The sequence below is a fragment of the Nothoprocta perdicaria genome, unplaced genomic scaffold (assembly GCF_003342845.1).
Source record: "Nothoprocta perdicaria isolate Ctin4 unplaced genomic scaffold, notPer1 scaffold_9, whole genome shotgun sequence".
NCBI classification, from domain to species: domain Eukaryota; kingdom Metazoa; phylum Chordata; class Aves; order Tinamiformes; family Tinamidae; genus Nothoprocta; species Nothoprocta perdicaria.
Window position 1 is genome coordinate 1930721 of NW_020456198.1, and position 16536 is coordinate 1947256.

Sequence of the window (16536 nt, forward strand, 5' to 3'; positions counted from 1 at the left end):
TCCCATCGTGTATTACCTTCAGTAAGAACTAATCCTAGTGCAAGAGTGTGCTCACKTTTGCAAACAAAGATCACCATCCAGCATTTTATGCACAAGAAATAGGACAAAATATGCCTGCAAGAAACACAGTAATCAGGAGCTTCCAAATCCCTCTTCCTAATAACTTTACCTCCAAAGTGTCTGCTATTGGTCCTGCTCGCATGTTAATCTTTTTACCATCTGAAGAATAATCAAATCCTTCTTGGCTATTCACTCCGAGATAGGACACTTCTGCACATGCATAGATTTTTCCATCATCTGACAATTCTTCTGCAATAGCAGGGATACAGTACCCTTTAAGCTTGCCAATTAATAAAATCTTCCTGGCTTTGATCATATGAACAAACATCCTAAAAATTTGGCCTGTTGAAAGACAAGAATGAAATTTTAAAAGTTGTAGGAAAGACTGTTCACAATGAAAATTAAATGTACCTTTTAACTGATCATGTAAAAAAAAGCCACATTTTAAAACATTTTATAATAGGGGTATAACAACAGAATCTGACAAAATTTCATCTAAAATGCAGCTAAAAGACAACAGAATAAAGGGACTAGTTTTAAATGTAGAACCTTTATCATCAATGCTGCTATTGTTCAAGTGCTTGTTAAATAGTACTTGAAATATTGCATATTTTAACATTTCCCCCATACGAAAATGGCTTTAAGATGTCTCCATATTCTTTCTTGAACCAGCCTTAAAAAAAAATCACTACATTACCTTGCATTTGCTCTTAGAGTCATTATCCCTAGACAGCACCATCATTTAAGAAATTTATCATCAGTGGTGTCCTTCGAACAATGTATTAGTGTAATATATTATAAGAGTACTTCACTGTGATGATATATTACTCAAAAGATGGGAACATCTGGGAAGAATGAATCTAGGAATAGATTTAGTATAATAGGCTTTATATGCGAATACAAATCTGAACAGTGCTACTCTAAAAATGTTCAGCTTTTGGCCATAGGCCACCTCCACTGCACAAACACATAAGCCTCTATCAGATGGCCATGAAACCAAAAACAAAATGCCAATTTCCTCCTCCTTCCAATGACGATGATGGGGTTTTTTTGTTTTTTTTTTTTTTACACTAAATTTACAGAGCTGGGACTATGAATTACATAGAGAAGGAGCAGATGAGCTCTTGTGAGCATGCGTGTCAGCAGACATGGAGGCAGGAGTGGTGGGAGGACAGGGAAAAATCATACAAAAGGAACATCCACGCCTGCAGTAGGATCCCATCTCTCATTTAAAATTATTTTCCAAATTTCCTTGGCATTTCCATAGCATTCATCCTATCCCCATATCCCAATAGTGGATGATGAATTTCATYGACACCATTTACTCCAATCTGGTGCAATTTCATTACTTTTGTTGACCAACTTGCCATTTATATTGCCAGAGATGGGTTCTTGCTGCTGCAGCCAAACTTCAGCTCCTCCAGCATCTCCTTTGCCTCGTTCTGATGAGGTTATTCTGAAACAGGAGAGAAAGCAAAACATTATAATCACAGCCAAAATTTGAATATCCCTCAAATACACTGGCAAAAAAAAAAAAAAAAAAAAATCATGGCAGAATGACATAAAAAAATGGATAAAAAATGGAAACTTGGAAAATTTTTGCAGGTCAAAAAAAAAAAGTCATTTCTTCACAAACTGCTGAGAAAAACAGCGTATCTCCAGTTGTTATTTCACAGAAACCAAGCATGTGACAATGAGTCTGGATGGAAAAGGAGACTACTTATTAGGAAGAGAAGAGAACAGATCACTGGGAGAGGTCCATAGCCTCCAGACAGGTTAGATTGCCGTGTCTGAAGAAAGTAACCACAAGAAATGGCTGAGGATGTTTCTGCAGGCCAGAATTTAGAGCCATTTAAGYATTTTCCCTCCTCTTTACTCCCCCTCACCACTCTTCAGTAAAATGAGAAAGAATTCATAACCCGTATCAGACACACTCAGATAATCCAAGACTTAAAGACGAGAACATTTCATCTAACCTCTTTTCTGCCCCTCAAAACTGCTTTAACAACTTTAATAAGATAATGTATAGCTATTATCATACAGCTAGCTTAAGTCAAACAACTATCAGCTATTATTTCAGCAACAGAACTAACGTTCAGCGTTCCCATAATCCACAGCCTGGAACAGTTTACACAGTGTCAATTTTAGACAGAACTGTTTTTTTCCCACATATCAGAATTTGCGCTGATAAATGGGAATTGTTTAGCAGACCCACATGGCTGGGTAATATACTGTAGTTCAAAAAAGAATAATGAGGGTATCAGTTGGACTTCTGAATTAATGATACCTTAAATTAGTTTAATTAATTAGTTTAGTTACTAGAGTAATTTAGTTAGCAGATTAATTAATGTTTGTTGAGCGCTTGGAGATAAAAGCTGCATATAAAGTCTGCTATTAGAGGGTGGATCCAGAAGTCTTTGTGCATTTTTTTCCCCACTCTATTTCTATCATCACTGATTTAGTCTAGGGGTTCATACTTTGAGATCTTAGAAGGGARTCGTGTGGAGGCTGTCTTGTTTCTCAGCAAAATGTGGTCCAACACCTACCATCGGTCAGAAAAACATTGCCAGTAGCCGTCACAAAGTCTTCTATAACTAGAAGTTTGGACTTTTTGTCTTTCCTCCTCACCTCGAGGCCTTGCAAGCACGTGGACTCTAAGACATACCTGCCTGTGCTCACATCACTGTGTCTTTCYGAGAAATAAAGCAAGACCAGCCAAAGAGTCTAGTCTTTGCATGCGGATAATGCTCATTCTTCCTCATTCCACTGGTCTCCATGGCTGAGGTTTCTTCTGAGTAAAAGCTCTAAGAATATATTCACACCATCAAAAAAAAAAAAAAAAAAAAAAAAAAAATCACATGTTTACACAGAGAATCTGTACCTCTTTGAAGTTGCCATTGCATCCAGGTAAGGGTCTAGTCCAAGAGCAACATCAAGAGCTTTTTGTAAGTAATTCTTCAGCTGTTCGGGAACACATGTGTTCTTGAGAGTTATTTCTTTGGCTTTAAGAAGATTCTCAGCAATGAGTCCAGTTGGGGTTTCTGAAATCAAAAATGAAAGGAAGAATGGCGAATTTGCAACTGTTCAAATTCACAAAAGTTCAAGGTAAAGTTCAAGTTATAAGAAATTAGACTCCCCCCAAAAGTGCCTTTTTTTTTTTTTTTTTTTTTTATAGGGCTTGTGATGGAAAGCTTTTAAAACTGAAAAATATTATTCCTATTTTTTTTTCACTCTCCTATATCTTCACAGGTTTTTTTCCCCCCTCTCTGTTGATCCTTTTCTGAAAGGAAAGGGATTAGATTATTTCAAAAAAGAAGAAAATCCATTTTTGAAGCTCTAAGACAAATACTGAGTGCTCACAATAACTGCAAATGAAACCAGCTTCTTCAGGTTGTCACAACTTTTCTCAAGACCACAGAAAACCTCGAGGCCCCAGATGACACATGCTAGAGTTGAAATGATGGACCCAGGTGAGGGGAAGGGAAGCACGTTTCAGAAACACGTTTCAGAAAAGCTCTCCCAGTCTCCCAGTGCCCAAACACGTGCTACGTTATGAAAGCACCGGATGAGAGCAGATTTCAAAGGCACAAGACAGGCAATTTGAATGCATAACAGGGTGGAGCAGATTGCCCGCAGCATCGTTTTATTCCCTGCAATAGAAAAGCTGCAGAAGACTGAGAGAGGCAAGAAGAGTGACAGTCAAGGACACGTTCTCTCTGGCAGACCAGCCTGGACTGGCCCGTGCTGGGCAGGCGCTCCTGTGGGCCCCGTGCGCCCCTGGGACGGGTTGCTGGCAAGGTCTTTGATGTGATACRGCATGCCTGGATGCTCCATGTCCTCCTGGGAGACAGCTCTTTGCAGCCCACTACTGGGAAAGCCTGTGCTGAAGGCAAATACAACAGGATTTTTCAGCAATAACTTCTAATCGGAGGATCATTAAAGGATCAGTTTGAACTGGAGATGCACACGACTTCTCCTATTCTCCCCTTCCTTCTTGTCTACTTAAAATAAAATGCCTCTGAGAATATTCTCCGAACACTGAGTCTTGCTAGTGTCCTACCAACATCCTGACAATATTCCGGCACCAGCTTCCAGACAGATGAATTCCCACTGCTTTTTTTTTTTTTTTTTTTTTTTTTGTCAACTTTGCTGATTTTCATATCCAAACCACAAAAAAAAATATGTAAACTTTACATGTATACTTTACATGGGAACTGCAAATTGGGACCAGACTTAGAGGTCATCTAGATAGTATCATGTYTGTGGCAGGAGCCCAACCAGACATATGAGGTAGGCAGATTTAGGATGGATATAGCAGCCCCTGATCTACAACTCATGCTGATATCTCACCGTCAGGGGCAGCCTAAATCTCTTTCAGTATTTTTATAATTAATTGCAAGTACAGAAATAACTAACCCTTTCTTGGATCCTGTTAGTTTGTTGACATCAGCAAATTCCTCAGCCCAGCTACATGTTGTGCAAYGACACGTTGCCTTTTCACAGCTGAGAATTCACTGCTTCCTGGATGAGTGTTTCCTTAGGACCAGAGAGTGCAGAGGGTTGTGATCTGCCTCTCCTGCAGCCTGTGTTTGCCCTTGCTGCCAAGCACACTGAGTGTCTGTTACTAATGCAGGGGGGGAAAACAATCTTATAATCCATGTCTGATTTTAGTAATCAGCATGTTTCACTCCCGTGTGTGAGCAACAGATAAGGCAGCCCTGCCAATTGGGAAATTGGAATTACAGAGTGGTTGAGATTGGAAGGGACCTCTGSAGAACATYTATTCCAACTCCCCTGCTCAGGCAGTGTCACCTAAAGCACATTGCCCAGGACTGCATCCAGGCAGGTTTTGAATATATCCAAGGATGGTGCCTTATACAACCTCACTAGGCAATCTGTTCCTCATGTAGCCCTGAGCTGGACTCTCTTCAGTAGCTCCATGTCTTTTTTATATTGGGGAGCCCTGCTCTGTACACGTACTCCAGACACAGCCTCACCAGGACCGAGTAGAGGAGGAAGATCATCTCTCTCAACCTACCGCAACCCAAGACACCACTGGCCTTCTCATTCAAACGAGCTTATTCCTGGCCCATGGCCATCAAGACTCTCAAGTCTGTCTCCACAGAGCTGCTTTCCAGCAGATAAACCCCCAACCTGGGGCCTTGGTGTGTGTAGTCGTTTCCCACTAGATGTGAGACCTTGGACTTGTTGAACTTTGTAAGGTTCTTCTCTGCCCATCTCTGCAGCCTGTTGTGGTCCCTACYAGATACAGTCTTCCAGCCAGACTTCGGCAGCACTGACTACAACCCTGTGAGCTCTCCTAACCTTCTGGGACATTCAGCCAGTTTGCAGCCCACCTCGTCAACTGCTCTCCTAGACCAATCTCCTGTGCTTGACTACACGGATGTTATGGGAGATTCTCAAAAGCTTAACCAAAATCAATGCAGAMAACATCCACTTTTGTAACCAGTGTTATAACAGCGACCACAGGTGCCAAGAACCGTGACTGCAGGGAGGCAGCACGTGGTACATGCCAAGATCAAYGCTACATCAAAGATTATATAATCCTTGCAGGAAGCACTGCATTTTTAACAGCCCTGAAGATGCATCAGGCCAACAGCAGAGGTCAGAATTGCCTTTGACAAGACTGGCAGCTTGGGCAGGCTTTTCTCAAGGATGCAGGGTTTTGCAACCTGAGCACCAACTTGTTTAGCCACTTCCTGAGAAAAAATGCTTCATTTTTAGTGTCTATTTTTGTTCAACACTGGCAAAGTGGCTCCTCTGGCTGGCCGGACATTGTAAGCACTAAACTAACTTCATTGCCTGGTTGCCTCCTCATGTCTCTCTTGATAACAGCAGCTCTCTCCCCCAGCATACCTATGTATGGATCCTCCCTGATAATTTGTCTTATTTCCCCTTCTCATCTAATCCTGCATCATTTTCTTTCATGTATACAATAAAAATAAATAAAAATAAAAAGAGCTCACACASGGAAGGAAAGGGCTGTCAGGTCCAAAGGAGACAAAAACCTCAAGCTCCGTGTTTAAAGAAGACAAAAAGGGCTGCTTTAACCAGCCGCCCCAGCAGTTTCATATAAAAGATAACGTGCCAGTTCTTCAAATGGATGTCAGCTGTCAGCAGGGTGCTCTCCAGCATCTTGCTGGTTGGATGCTGAGGGCCCAGGCCGTGTGCTTTACAAGGAAGCTGAAGAGCAGGAGTCTCAGTTTCTGGTTTTCCCAGAATCAGGCATTTCTGGTGCATGATAAAATCAGAAATGTTTGGAGTGGAGCGGGGCAGCAGGGCTGGARGGCCAGAGTTCAGCTGCATTTTGAGCTGAAGGTGTCTAACAGCAGGACATGCAGCTCCAAAAGTAGAAATAAATCTGCAGCCTAGGCCTAATACAGTATTTCAGGCTTTCAGGTGGGAAAACAGAGTCCTCCAAAAATTTGGAAGATTTAACCTCCCCCACTCCCTGCTGCTAAAGCAGCCCAGGTCAAAGGAGCATAGGGATAAAGAGAAGGTCACTTACGGCAGCACAGCGGCCACCTTTGAGCATCCACATCTGCTTTGCAACAGAAATAAGGCACAGAAGGGTTCCCCTCTCCCAGTCAGGGCCAGAGCATCGGTGCTGTCATGTGGGCTGCTTTCACCAAGCTGTCACACTGCTCAGCAGTCAAGCACAAGTGTTTTGGTGGGAAGTGCTAGGTGCTAAACCCTTGCAAACACAGCTTGATCAAATCTGCCCAGGCTGCCAGACTTACCAAGGCACCGACAGGAGCTTATTGCAGCACTCACCACTTTGTCTCATGKTGTGAATCCACCTCAGCCCTTGCATTTTGCCTCGCAAGCCTCTTTATGGAAACCACAAAGCAACGTGCAAGCTATTCCCTTCGCCTGCCAGCGCTCTGCAAATGCAACTGCAGCCTATGAGGAAGTGCTGTATGTTCCTGCTTGGTCCCACAGGCATTGAACTCCAGTTATGTCATCCTCCGAGCAAACAGGTGAGAAATAAGGAAACAGTGGTGTGGTCTGTGCACACCTGTGCCACTCAGCAGCTCTGAATCCACCCCTGTGAGATGGGAAAAGCATCTGATCAAGGTTCCTCAAAGGCAAAAGCAGCCTTGGATTGGATCCACCAGTCTGAGTTTATGAGTGTTGCCACTCCYGCTCCCAGACCTACCATGGGGTGACCACTGTGGAGCTGGGCTTGGGCACAGATGTGCCCTAACCTCRGAAGGTTTGAGATCGTGTGGCAGCAAGGACCTGTGGCAGAGGGTGTGGRAGCCATGCATTTATTTTCCTACGTAATTAAGGACATTGTGTGTGGTAGTGCTAAACACTGACAGTCTGATTTAAAGCCCAGGGCAATTTAAAGGAGTCTGTCAGTAGGCTTCAATGGACTCGAGAGCAGACAGTGCAGGAACAAAGTCTTCAACATTCAGTTAGAGCAGCCCTAATTCRCACATGCAGTTGCTTATTTTAACAAACAGGCAAAAGAAGCAGCAAATATCTCTGTGTGGATGCCACATCAGGCATCCTGGGTTACCACAGAAAGCAAGGAAGCAAGGGTAAGGCTACAGAAAGAAAATATTTAGAAAGCACAAATCTCAACCCATCAGAAATTACCCACTTCTACTCACACCCATTCCTCCTACTACCTCCTTTGAGTTCCTGTGGATTTAGGAACCAATGTCCTCACCATCACCACATCTCCTCCTTAATCTGTCTCCCACCTCCTCTCCTGAAGCTTCCCACGTGGACCTCCTGGACCCCTGTGCTCTCCCTCATTTCCAACCCAGACGTGCACCCTGGCATTGCACTGTCCTGGTGCGATGCTCCCGGCTGCAGTTTGCATTAACCTTCCTGAACACAGGAGATCACAGAAAGCCCAGGAGCAGGCACAGGGAGCTAGCCTGGGTGCAAGCACCAAGAGGGGAGCTTACCTGCTGGGTAATGCATGTCGCTTGTTGTCCCCAGGCTCCGTGGATGTGTCTGCTGCTGTGSCTGGTGAGCGGGCTCCTTCATACGGGAGGCAGAGCCTCCTGTGAATACRTGGATAGAGCAGCTGCCCCAGGGACACAGTGATTATGGAAGATTGCTGCAGGCTCAGGCTGGGCTCTCCCGTCCAGGAATGCRTCCAGGTGGAGATTCAATAGCATCCGATACACGTGCAGAAAAAAAAAATGCATACTTTCGATGCCTTCACTTTACATAAGAGCTTGGGAACCCACTGACTTTCAAGGAGATCATCAGCAGTTTCATAACCTTCTAGTTACGTAGCATGGGTGCATGTCCTGGCCAAACACCCAGACATAGCACTGAATAACCAAGAACTTTGAACTCGAACCCCAATTTGTTTTCCTAGATGGTCTGGAGCTCTGAGAGCATCATCTGCCCTGCACGAGGACTTGACAGCTGCTGCATATCACAAAGGAACAGATATTGGAAAGTCAACGTATCAGCTTCTAAAAAGAAACAAATGACATTTTGATGCCTCTCAGAATAAAATGGGAAAATATAAATGGAAAACAAGTAAATGCTCACACACACAAAAAAAAAAACCTCAAACCAAATAGCATATGTCTCAACACTCCATAGATTGCTATTAATCAAAACAAATAAACAAGACAAAAAAGACAGATGTCCTTGCATACCTAAGATTACCCCAGCATATAATTTAGTAAAGAACAAACTGAATTAGACCCTGCAGCCACTGTGGAAAGCAAAGCAAATTTTGTTTGGATTAGGAGTTAAAATTTTAGATGAGTATTTGGTTAAATAGACAGGATAAGAGGTTTACTATTCCATCTAATCCTCCCACCACTAGCTTTGGAGGTGACTTTGAACCAGTTCTGCTCTAGTGACTCTGTTCTCCCTTTCTGTAAAATGAGGATAATAGTCTGTCCTTTTGGAAAGCCCTTTGCTTGTTTCATCACTAGACAGCAATGAAAGCTACCTGTTAGGAGTTATAAACACTAATCAACTGTCCCTGGAGTAGGGCTAAACAGCTTTAGAGGAGTTTTTTTCTTGTAGCTTTCTCCTGAACTGAATTTGGAATAAATCTAGGTTCCTAAATGAGCTCACCTTCCAGTCTTGGATGCAGAGAAAGCTCTTGTACTATGGACTCTTGAAGATCAATTTTTCCAGGCTTTGATTTTACGTCTGTTTTCAACCTTCTTGACCTTTATGTATGAACAAGAATAGCTTTCAGAAAAAAAGAACAGCCAAGAGAAAAGCAAAGATGGATTTGTACCTTCAGGCACTGCTGGTGAAACCAGAGGAAGACCTTCCTCTGTGCTCAGCAAGCACAGCTTTATGCATAAGGAGCATTCGGTGTGAACAGATAAACCTTCTAAATACCCTGGCAGGAAGACCATACAGAAAGATGAATGGTGTATCCCTGCATCCCGTGGGGAGCAGGGTGCTGGGCTGCCCTCAGGATTATGTGTCCAGTCCAACAGTGTAAAGGGCTCTCCTCTGCTTGCCTGCACCTCGGCGTTTCATGGAGAGATGGGAATTGTCCTCTTTACGCGAACCCAACTTGTTGTGTCCTTATACACCAACCTCAGGAAGGCCAGTTCAAATGGACCTCAGCATACTATAAGAGACTATAACATATGGCTAGTCCTTCTATGTTTATGAGTGGAACTATTTATTTAAGTTACCTAGGATAATAAGCTTTACTAGAAGATAATATATATCTAGAAGATAACAAATTTGGGGGGTTTTGTTTGTTTGCTTTATTTTTGTTTCAGCAGAAGCAACAATGCTTAATGCAATAATTAGGTAAAAAGTGCAAAAAAGGTCTGGGAGCCCAAAGGCAGGGAGAAATCAAGATCCCGCTACCTAAAACACGTCGCTAATTTTGAAACAGCTCCACCGTAAGCAAACTTCAGCATTTCGGTGAAACTCTGTGAGAAGCTGTGCCTACTAGGCAAAACTATACTGGTGCCTCCATCAGCAGGGTCAGGCCACAAACTCCATCAGAGGGTTTTTTTTGTTTGTTTGTTTTTTTTTTTTTTTTACGACAACAACAAAAGATTAAAAGAAAATTAAAAATCATTCCATATCTCAGTGAAAGCAAATTGAGAACATGAGCTCAAAAGAGTTCTAAATTACTTGTGTCAAGCACCAACACATGTCTGATGCTGTCTCACCCCCTTAAGACAAGGTTAGAGCCTTAGTCACACCAGAGACTCCACACCACAAAGGAGCTCCTGAACAGCCACTGAGACTCACACAAACTGACTTTCATAACATTAAATTTCCTGTAGGGCATCACAACAGAATTTAACTCATGCACTCCTATTGTATTTCCTAAACATTATAAAACTAACTGGTTATACAACTCTACCCTGGGTCTTGCACGTGTCTTCTAATGATCTTACCACCCCTAGCTTACATCCCTCGATTAGATAATCCTTGTTTTGTAATTGTCTTCCCCCATACAGATGAGACCTCCCCTTCCAAAGTCTGGTCAAACTGAAGCCTTTAAAAAGCATCTCAGATGCGCCCAGTTCTGTGCACTTTCCTAGCACAGAGATTCCTACCTTGGAGAAAAATGCCGGTGTCTGGAGAAGTCTTCGCAACTGCCCTGGCAGCCCGTCCGGAAAGGCCCCGGCGGACAGACTTCCAGCTGGTGCGCGTCAAGAGCACTTGGTGCCGGGTCAAGAAGGGAGAAGCCCTTTCTGACTGCGAGGACGAGATAACCCTCTCCGAAGCCAAAATGTAAGTAGAGGAACCCATTAACTTATGATGAGCTGCATGGCTCTAGTCAGCCATGTTGCCGTCTCTTGCTTCTGCACCACATCTCAGGTGGAAGATGCTCTTGTAGCTCAAGGCCATCTCCATTCTGTGTGTGTACAACTGGGAGGTGAGGTGGCTGCCATTCTGCTTGCCTCAAATGGGTTCAGTTACAGAGGGTATTTTACCAACAACATGAATTTTATTCATAGGGAGCTTTTTTATACCTCCGAGATACCTGTGTGGAGCTTCCAGGCAGTACTTGAACTTTTTTATTTTCCTTGTGAGCACATATATTCTTTGTRTGAGAAAGTTCACAAATGGTTGCATGAGAAGGATGCATTGGTAGAGAGACAATTGCAGTTAAATGAAATGCCTGGATGGGAAAAACAAGCACAAATAATTAATAAAAGTCCCTGAGAGGAGCAAAAGCACAGCGCGTTTCTCCAGTTGTGGAATTAATCTAACCCTACTTCAGACAGAGGAGATGAGTTTTTCCCCAGAAATAAATACAGCTTTTCAAGATACTACATTTCTCCAGTTAATTACCTTTTAATCAGAGTATCCACCTTTCATTAGAGTCTGAGTCCCCATTGCCTCCTTAAATATGAAAGCCTCTTTAACRCGATTATATTTTGCATATGGCTTTTTTTTTTCCCAATATTTGTGGTATTCATGCTATCATGTCTAATTGTTTTCTCAACCAAGCCAGTGTGTTCTTCACCACCATAGTATGTTCAGCCTCAAATATTCGCTTGCATTGTCATAAAGCCGGCGTGCAGCAATAGGTGCTGGCTGCTGTGCTGTCCAACACACAAAMCCAGTTCTGCTAAGCAAGACAAAAAGATCCTGTCTATTGGGGTTACTTCCTGAGGATGGATGCAAGGACTGTTAAGTTATAACGCATTATGATGTATGCAATTATGCTTTTTCTATTTTAAAAGCCCCGGAAAAAAAAATTGGAAGACATAAATCCCCACCTTTTTTATTCAACTCTTACAAAAATTAGGGACAGACTTAAAGACAAATTGGCATCAAAGAAATCATAAAAACACATATTTAGACCTATAAGAGGAAGCTGAGGCATTTGTAAAAGGAAATTTGATTGCCAGCGAACCATCTGCTTATTCAGAAAACAAGATGAAGGTTCATAGAAGTTTTCAATTTTTCTCTAAACACAGGTTTTATATTAAATACCTTCCGGAGATTAATTCTGCCTCCCCCCAGCCCCCCCCCCCCCCCCAATCTTTGGATTTTCTTTCTTGCTTCCCAACAAAATTAAAAAAAGAAAAAAAATAAAAAACAAAAACAGAATAAACCTACAAATAGCTTTTTCCCTGGCACCTACAGGAGAAGTGATAACTAGACGGCAACGTAGACTGCAACGCAGTTTCTTCACTCTTTTAGCCATATGCTACATGCCATTTTTGAAAGATCTTGCTTAACCTTTAAAACACCAGGGAAATGGATTATGGAAAATTTTCCCCACTCCCAAATCACTTTCTTTTCCCACCYGGGAACACTTCCTACTTCTGCCATGTCTCTTTTAAGATAGAGTGACCCCCAATTCAACCCAACTGGAGGGTTGTTGCATGCAGGTTAACAAAGCGACTAACCCCAAAGCACCCTGCACGTTCCCGAGCTCTGGCATCTCCATCCTTTAGCCAATCCAGCACACTGAGTACAGAAAAGAAAGGCAATGATTACGAACTGTGTTTTCTTATCCTTGGCAGAGGAAAATGTGTTTCCGAAGACGGGATTTCCTGGACCGTTGAAGCTCCCATCTATTTTTGCTACAAAGTGGTAGAGACGTACAACATCCTGGACCCCTCCAACACCACGCTCCTTTGGGGCCACCTTGCTGACCCCCAGCAACTAGAGCTGGCCACCAGCAGTAAGAGGAAGCTGAGGCGTTTTATCGTCATGGATGAAGTGGTCGACAAGCTCTACGGCTCCCAAGTGAGACGGTACTTCGAAGCCAATAACGTTCAATACGAAATCCTTGCGCTGCCTACCACCGAAGAAACGAAATCCATGGATCTGGTCTTGAGCATCTTGCGAGAAGTCCAGGCCTTCAGCATCGACAGGCGAACGGAGCCCATCATYGCCATCGGAGGAGGGGTTTGCCTGGATATTGTAGGACTAGCAGCGTCCCTCTACAGAAGACGCACACCCTACATTCGCGTCCCAACCACCCTCCTGTCCTATGTCGACGCCAGCGTGGGGGCAAAGAATGGGGTGAATTTCCTCCAGTGCAAGAATAAGCTTGGAGGCTACACTCCCCCCATGGCAAGTTTTCTGGATAGAGCCTTCATTCAGAGTATTCCTCGGCGACACATCTCCAATGGCCTTGGGGAAATTTTAAAGGTAGAAGCCTTTTCTGCAGTTTTTAATACTAAATCATTAGGGAGATGACCGTTGGCATCCATGGCATTGTATAATTTCCATATAGACCCTAGGGATGGGTCTTAAGGGCTATTTTGGTACTATCGACTCTTGTTGAGCTCACATATACATTTTACAGCTCCGAGATTTGTTAGAAAATCCATTAGGTAGCATACTTAATGCTAATGCTGTAGAGCAAGCACCAAAACTCAAGGTCAAATGCAGGCAAAGGGCAGAACCAGGGAAGAAAGCAGCCTCCTCTTCAGAGCGATCCACAGCACACTTAAATACACTGATGTCAGATWATTTGCTGCTTTTTGTACCTACCCCAACAGTTACCTTAAATGAGGTCAATCTGCAAGACCAATTTGTCTTCCAAAAATATCCCTGGATGTGCACAGTAAATGGTTTTATGCCTGAAAAGAACTTCTGATGAAACAGGCTTCAGGTTATTGAAATGTATTAAATATAAATAAATTACTAGCACTTTTGGGTGCTTGTACAGTGGAAAATCCCCAGGATACCTGGGAGYTTCAGGAAAACATCAAGAAACTGGTCACTGTTCCTCATTGAAAGAGGGATCTAAWACCAGAGTCAGGGGGTGAACAAATCCGCTTCTACCCCAGGCATTTGCACAGTCCTTTTTGCTTGTATCTTCAGTTACCATAGGTGACAACAACATATATAACATTATTGTGTCATGTTCCCCAGAGACTCAGAGGAGAGAGGCTTATGCACAAGTTACCATCTCAGAGAGCAAGGACATGTTTGTAATTGCATAGGTAGAACTTACCCTTGCACCACACAAGCACAGGTATTTCTTTGCTAGTACACACTGACGTATTACAGTCCAATCTAATGAAATGCTCATCAGCATATGCAAATCATTATTTTAACAATGTTTTCGTGTACTTTACCCCCAGATGGCACTCATGAAGCACAAAGGGTTATTTGACTTGCTCAAGAGCCATGGAAAATACTTGCTGGACACCAAGTTCCAGTCTTACAGTGACTCCACCGGCCGTGGGGACGCTGCGCTCCAGACTACCCGAATTGCCATTGAAACCATGCTGGAAGAGCTGGCTCCCAATCTCTGGGAGGATGACCTGGACAGACTGGTTGATTTTGGTCACCTTATAAGCCCAGAACTGGAAATGGTGAGTGTCAGACTTTATATTAAAACACCTGTCAAGAAAAAAAAATAATAAAGCTTTCAATCACCATGACATGACCAACAACATGAACCATAACTGTGCAAATATTGCAAATCACAAGGGCTATAATCCTTATTATGTGTGAGAAATTGCTCCTGAGGAACAATGGGGAGGACTAGACTTCATGCAAAATCCAGAGCTTCCCCTCTCCATCCCACTGTGCTCTTCAGCAGCAATGTGAATGGGAGGAGAATTGAATTCTGCATCTCTATGGGAGATTTGCTGTGCAATTAATCATGTGCAAAGGAGATCTTCCTCTGCGACCCATAAATCATATGATGCTAACATCTAGCATAGCCTTGTCCTACTGCTGTGAGCTGAATGTTAATTTGCATGAGTAGTTTTAGGAGAAAAAGAAAAAAAAACCACTAATTATTTACCATCTGCAAACCTTTCTTCCCTCCACACCCTTTTTCTGCATTTCAGCGGGTTCTGCCGTCGCTGATGCACGGCGAGGCCGTGACCATCGACATGGCGTTCATGACCTACGTGGCCCATGCRCGGGGCCTCCTGAGCTGCGAGGAGAAGGAGCAGATCATCGAGTGCATGCGGGGCCTGGAGCTGCCCGTGTGGCACAGCGCCTGCACCTGGCACCTCATCCAAAGGGCTCTCATGGAGCGGCTCAAGCACGGCGGCGGGCGGCCCCGCATGCCTCTGCCCACCGGCCTCGGGGTGGCAGGTACGGTGGGATGGAGCTGCCTGCATTTGGGAGGGGCACTCATCACAGGATCCCAACGGGCAGGGGTTGGTCCACCTGGAGCATCTCTCCAACCCTAGAGGTCCCGCATGGACCTGAGCACCAGCGAGCTTGGCCAGGGTYCTTTTGCAAGTGGCAGCAAGTTTTGGGACAAGTCCTTGCAACAATATTTTCAGAAAAATACCTTTCTAAGTACCTCTAGAAGTGCATCCATTTGTTTCCTGGCAGTAGTTGTCCCAGAAACTTTCCAAGGCACAGGGAAAAGGTGACAATCCTCTTAAGGAGCAGGCGATAATGTGCTGGGAAACCTGCCCCATGGTCCTGTGGTCCTAACTTTACAGGTTTAATCATGCTAAGAGGCAGGATGCTTCTCCTGGATCTAACTACCAGCTAGTCCTTARCCAAGACCTAATTAATGGGTTTACGATTGACAAATGCACCTCTCTCTAGTAACTGGGGTGAAATGTTCTTACAGCTAACRTATAGAAACTTAAAATAAAAGCAACCTATAAGTCCAGGCTGAAATATCTGACATTGGGATCCATCCAGTCCATTTCCACCAGGTCCAGCCTCGGCTTTCACAGGGATGCAGCTCCCTGCAAACTGCTCCTGCTAAACCCACATGCAACAGTAGGAAAAATGGYTCCAGAGGGATGCCCAATTAACTGGAAACCTTGTTTTGCAGAGATATTCAACGACACGAGTGAGGAGACCCTGAAGGAAGCCTACCAACTGTGGGAGGGCGACTGCAAGGTGGCAGAAGAGCCGGCCGAGGCCGAGCATTGAGTGCCCCAAGTCCAGGGTTGCTACTGCCCCTCACAGCCCAGAGTGAGCAGATGGGATGATGCACAAGCAAAACCAATGCAGTAGCACCCATGTAAACCCTAGGGGTTTTGGAAGCAGTAAAGTATCGTTGCCTGAACAGATAATGTTTATTCCAAGGGCTCTGTTTGCAAGGAAATGTGTTAGTCCTGTGCAGCCTGCAACAAGCTAACACTAATGAGCAAATYCACCATAGCGCATCTCATAGGGAGCAATAATTTCTTTCCATGCTGTAGAGAAGGATTCCTGTCCCCTCCATGCCACCCTCATCAGCAGATAGAACATAAAAGCTGTATAAAAGCCACACGCTGTACAAAAGCCACATACCACTCAGAAGAGCTAAAGCAGGCAATGCACCTCAGCGCTTTGGCAGCCCTTTGAAAGCTCCTTCTTTCAGCTCATGCAAACCAGTGAAAATGGGGGCCCATCTGCTGGCCTTCGCTCTCAGGGCAGGAGGGACATGGGAAAGGCTGCATCACCCCAGTGGTGACCTGGACCAACCTGTGGTGAGACACACATCGGCTCTCATGCCTAAAGGCCACGGGAGGCTTCTCCCTGGAAACCATGCCAAGGGAATTGCAGTGACCAAAGGCACTTGAATTACTTACAGTATTT

General features: G+C 44.0%; 2 protein-coding genes across 2 annotated transcripts in view; one reads left to right on the forward strand and one right to left on the reverse strand.

Moving 5' to 3' along the window:
* LOC112958683 overlaps nucleotides 1–8019 on the reverse strand; it is a 32568-nt gene extending 24549 nt beyond the window's left edge. The window contains exons 1-4 of the mRNA XM_026052602.1: nucleotides 8004–8019; nucleotides 2942–3101; nucleotides 1386–1516; nucleotides 170–402 (exon numbers count right to left, since the gene is read on the reverse strand). Of these exons, the coding sequence (XP_025908387.1) occupies nucleotides 170–402; nucleotides 1386–1516; nucleotides 2942–3101; nucleotides 8004–8019 (540 nt within the window). The remainder of the gene's footprint in view (nucleotides 1–169; nucleotides 403–1385; nucleotides 1517–2941; nucleotides 3102–8003) is intronic.
* Nucleotides 8020–10621: 2602 nt separating this feature from the next.
* Nucleotides 10622–15885, forward strand: LOC112958684 (2-epi-5-epi-valiolone synthase-like). Its single transcript, XM_026052603.1, has 5 exons — nucleotides 10622–10788; nucleotides 12537–13170; nucleotides 14112–14345; nucleotides 14829–15081; nucleotides 15785–15885. The coding sequence occupies exons 1-5, from the start codon at nucleotides 10622–10624 to the stop codon at nucleotides 15883–15885; spliced, it is 1389 nt and encodes a 462-aa protein (XP_025908388.1).
* The last annotated feature ends 651 nt before the right edge of the window (nucleotides 15886–16536 follow it).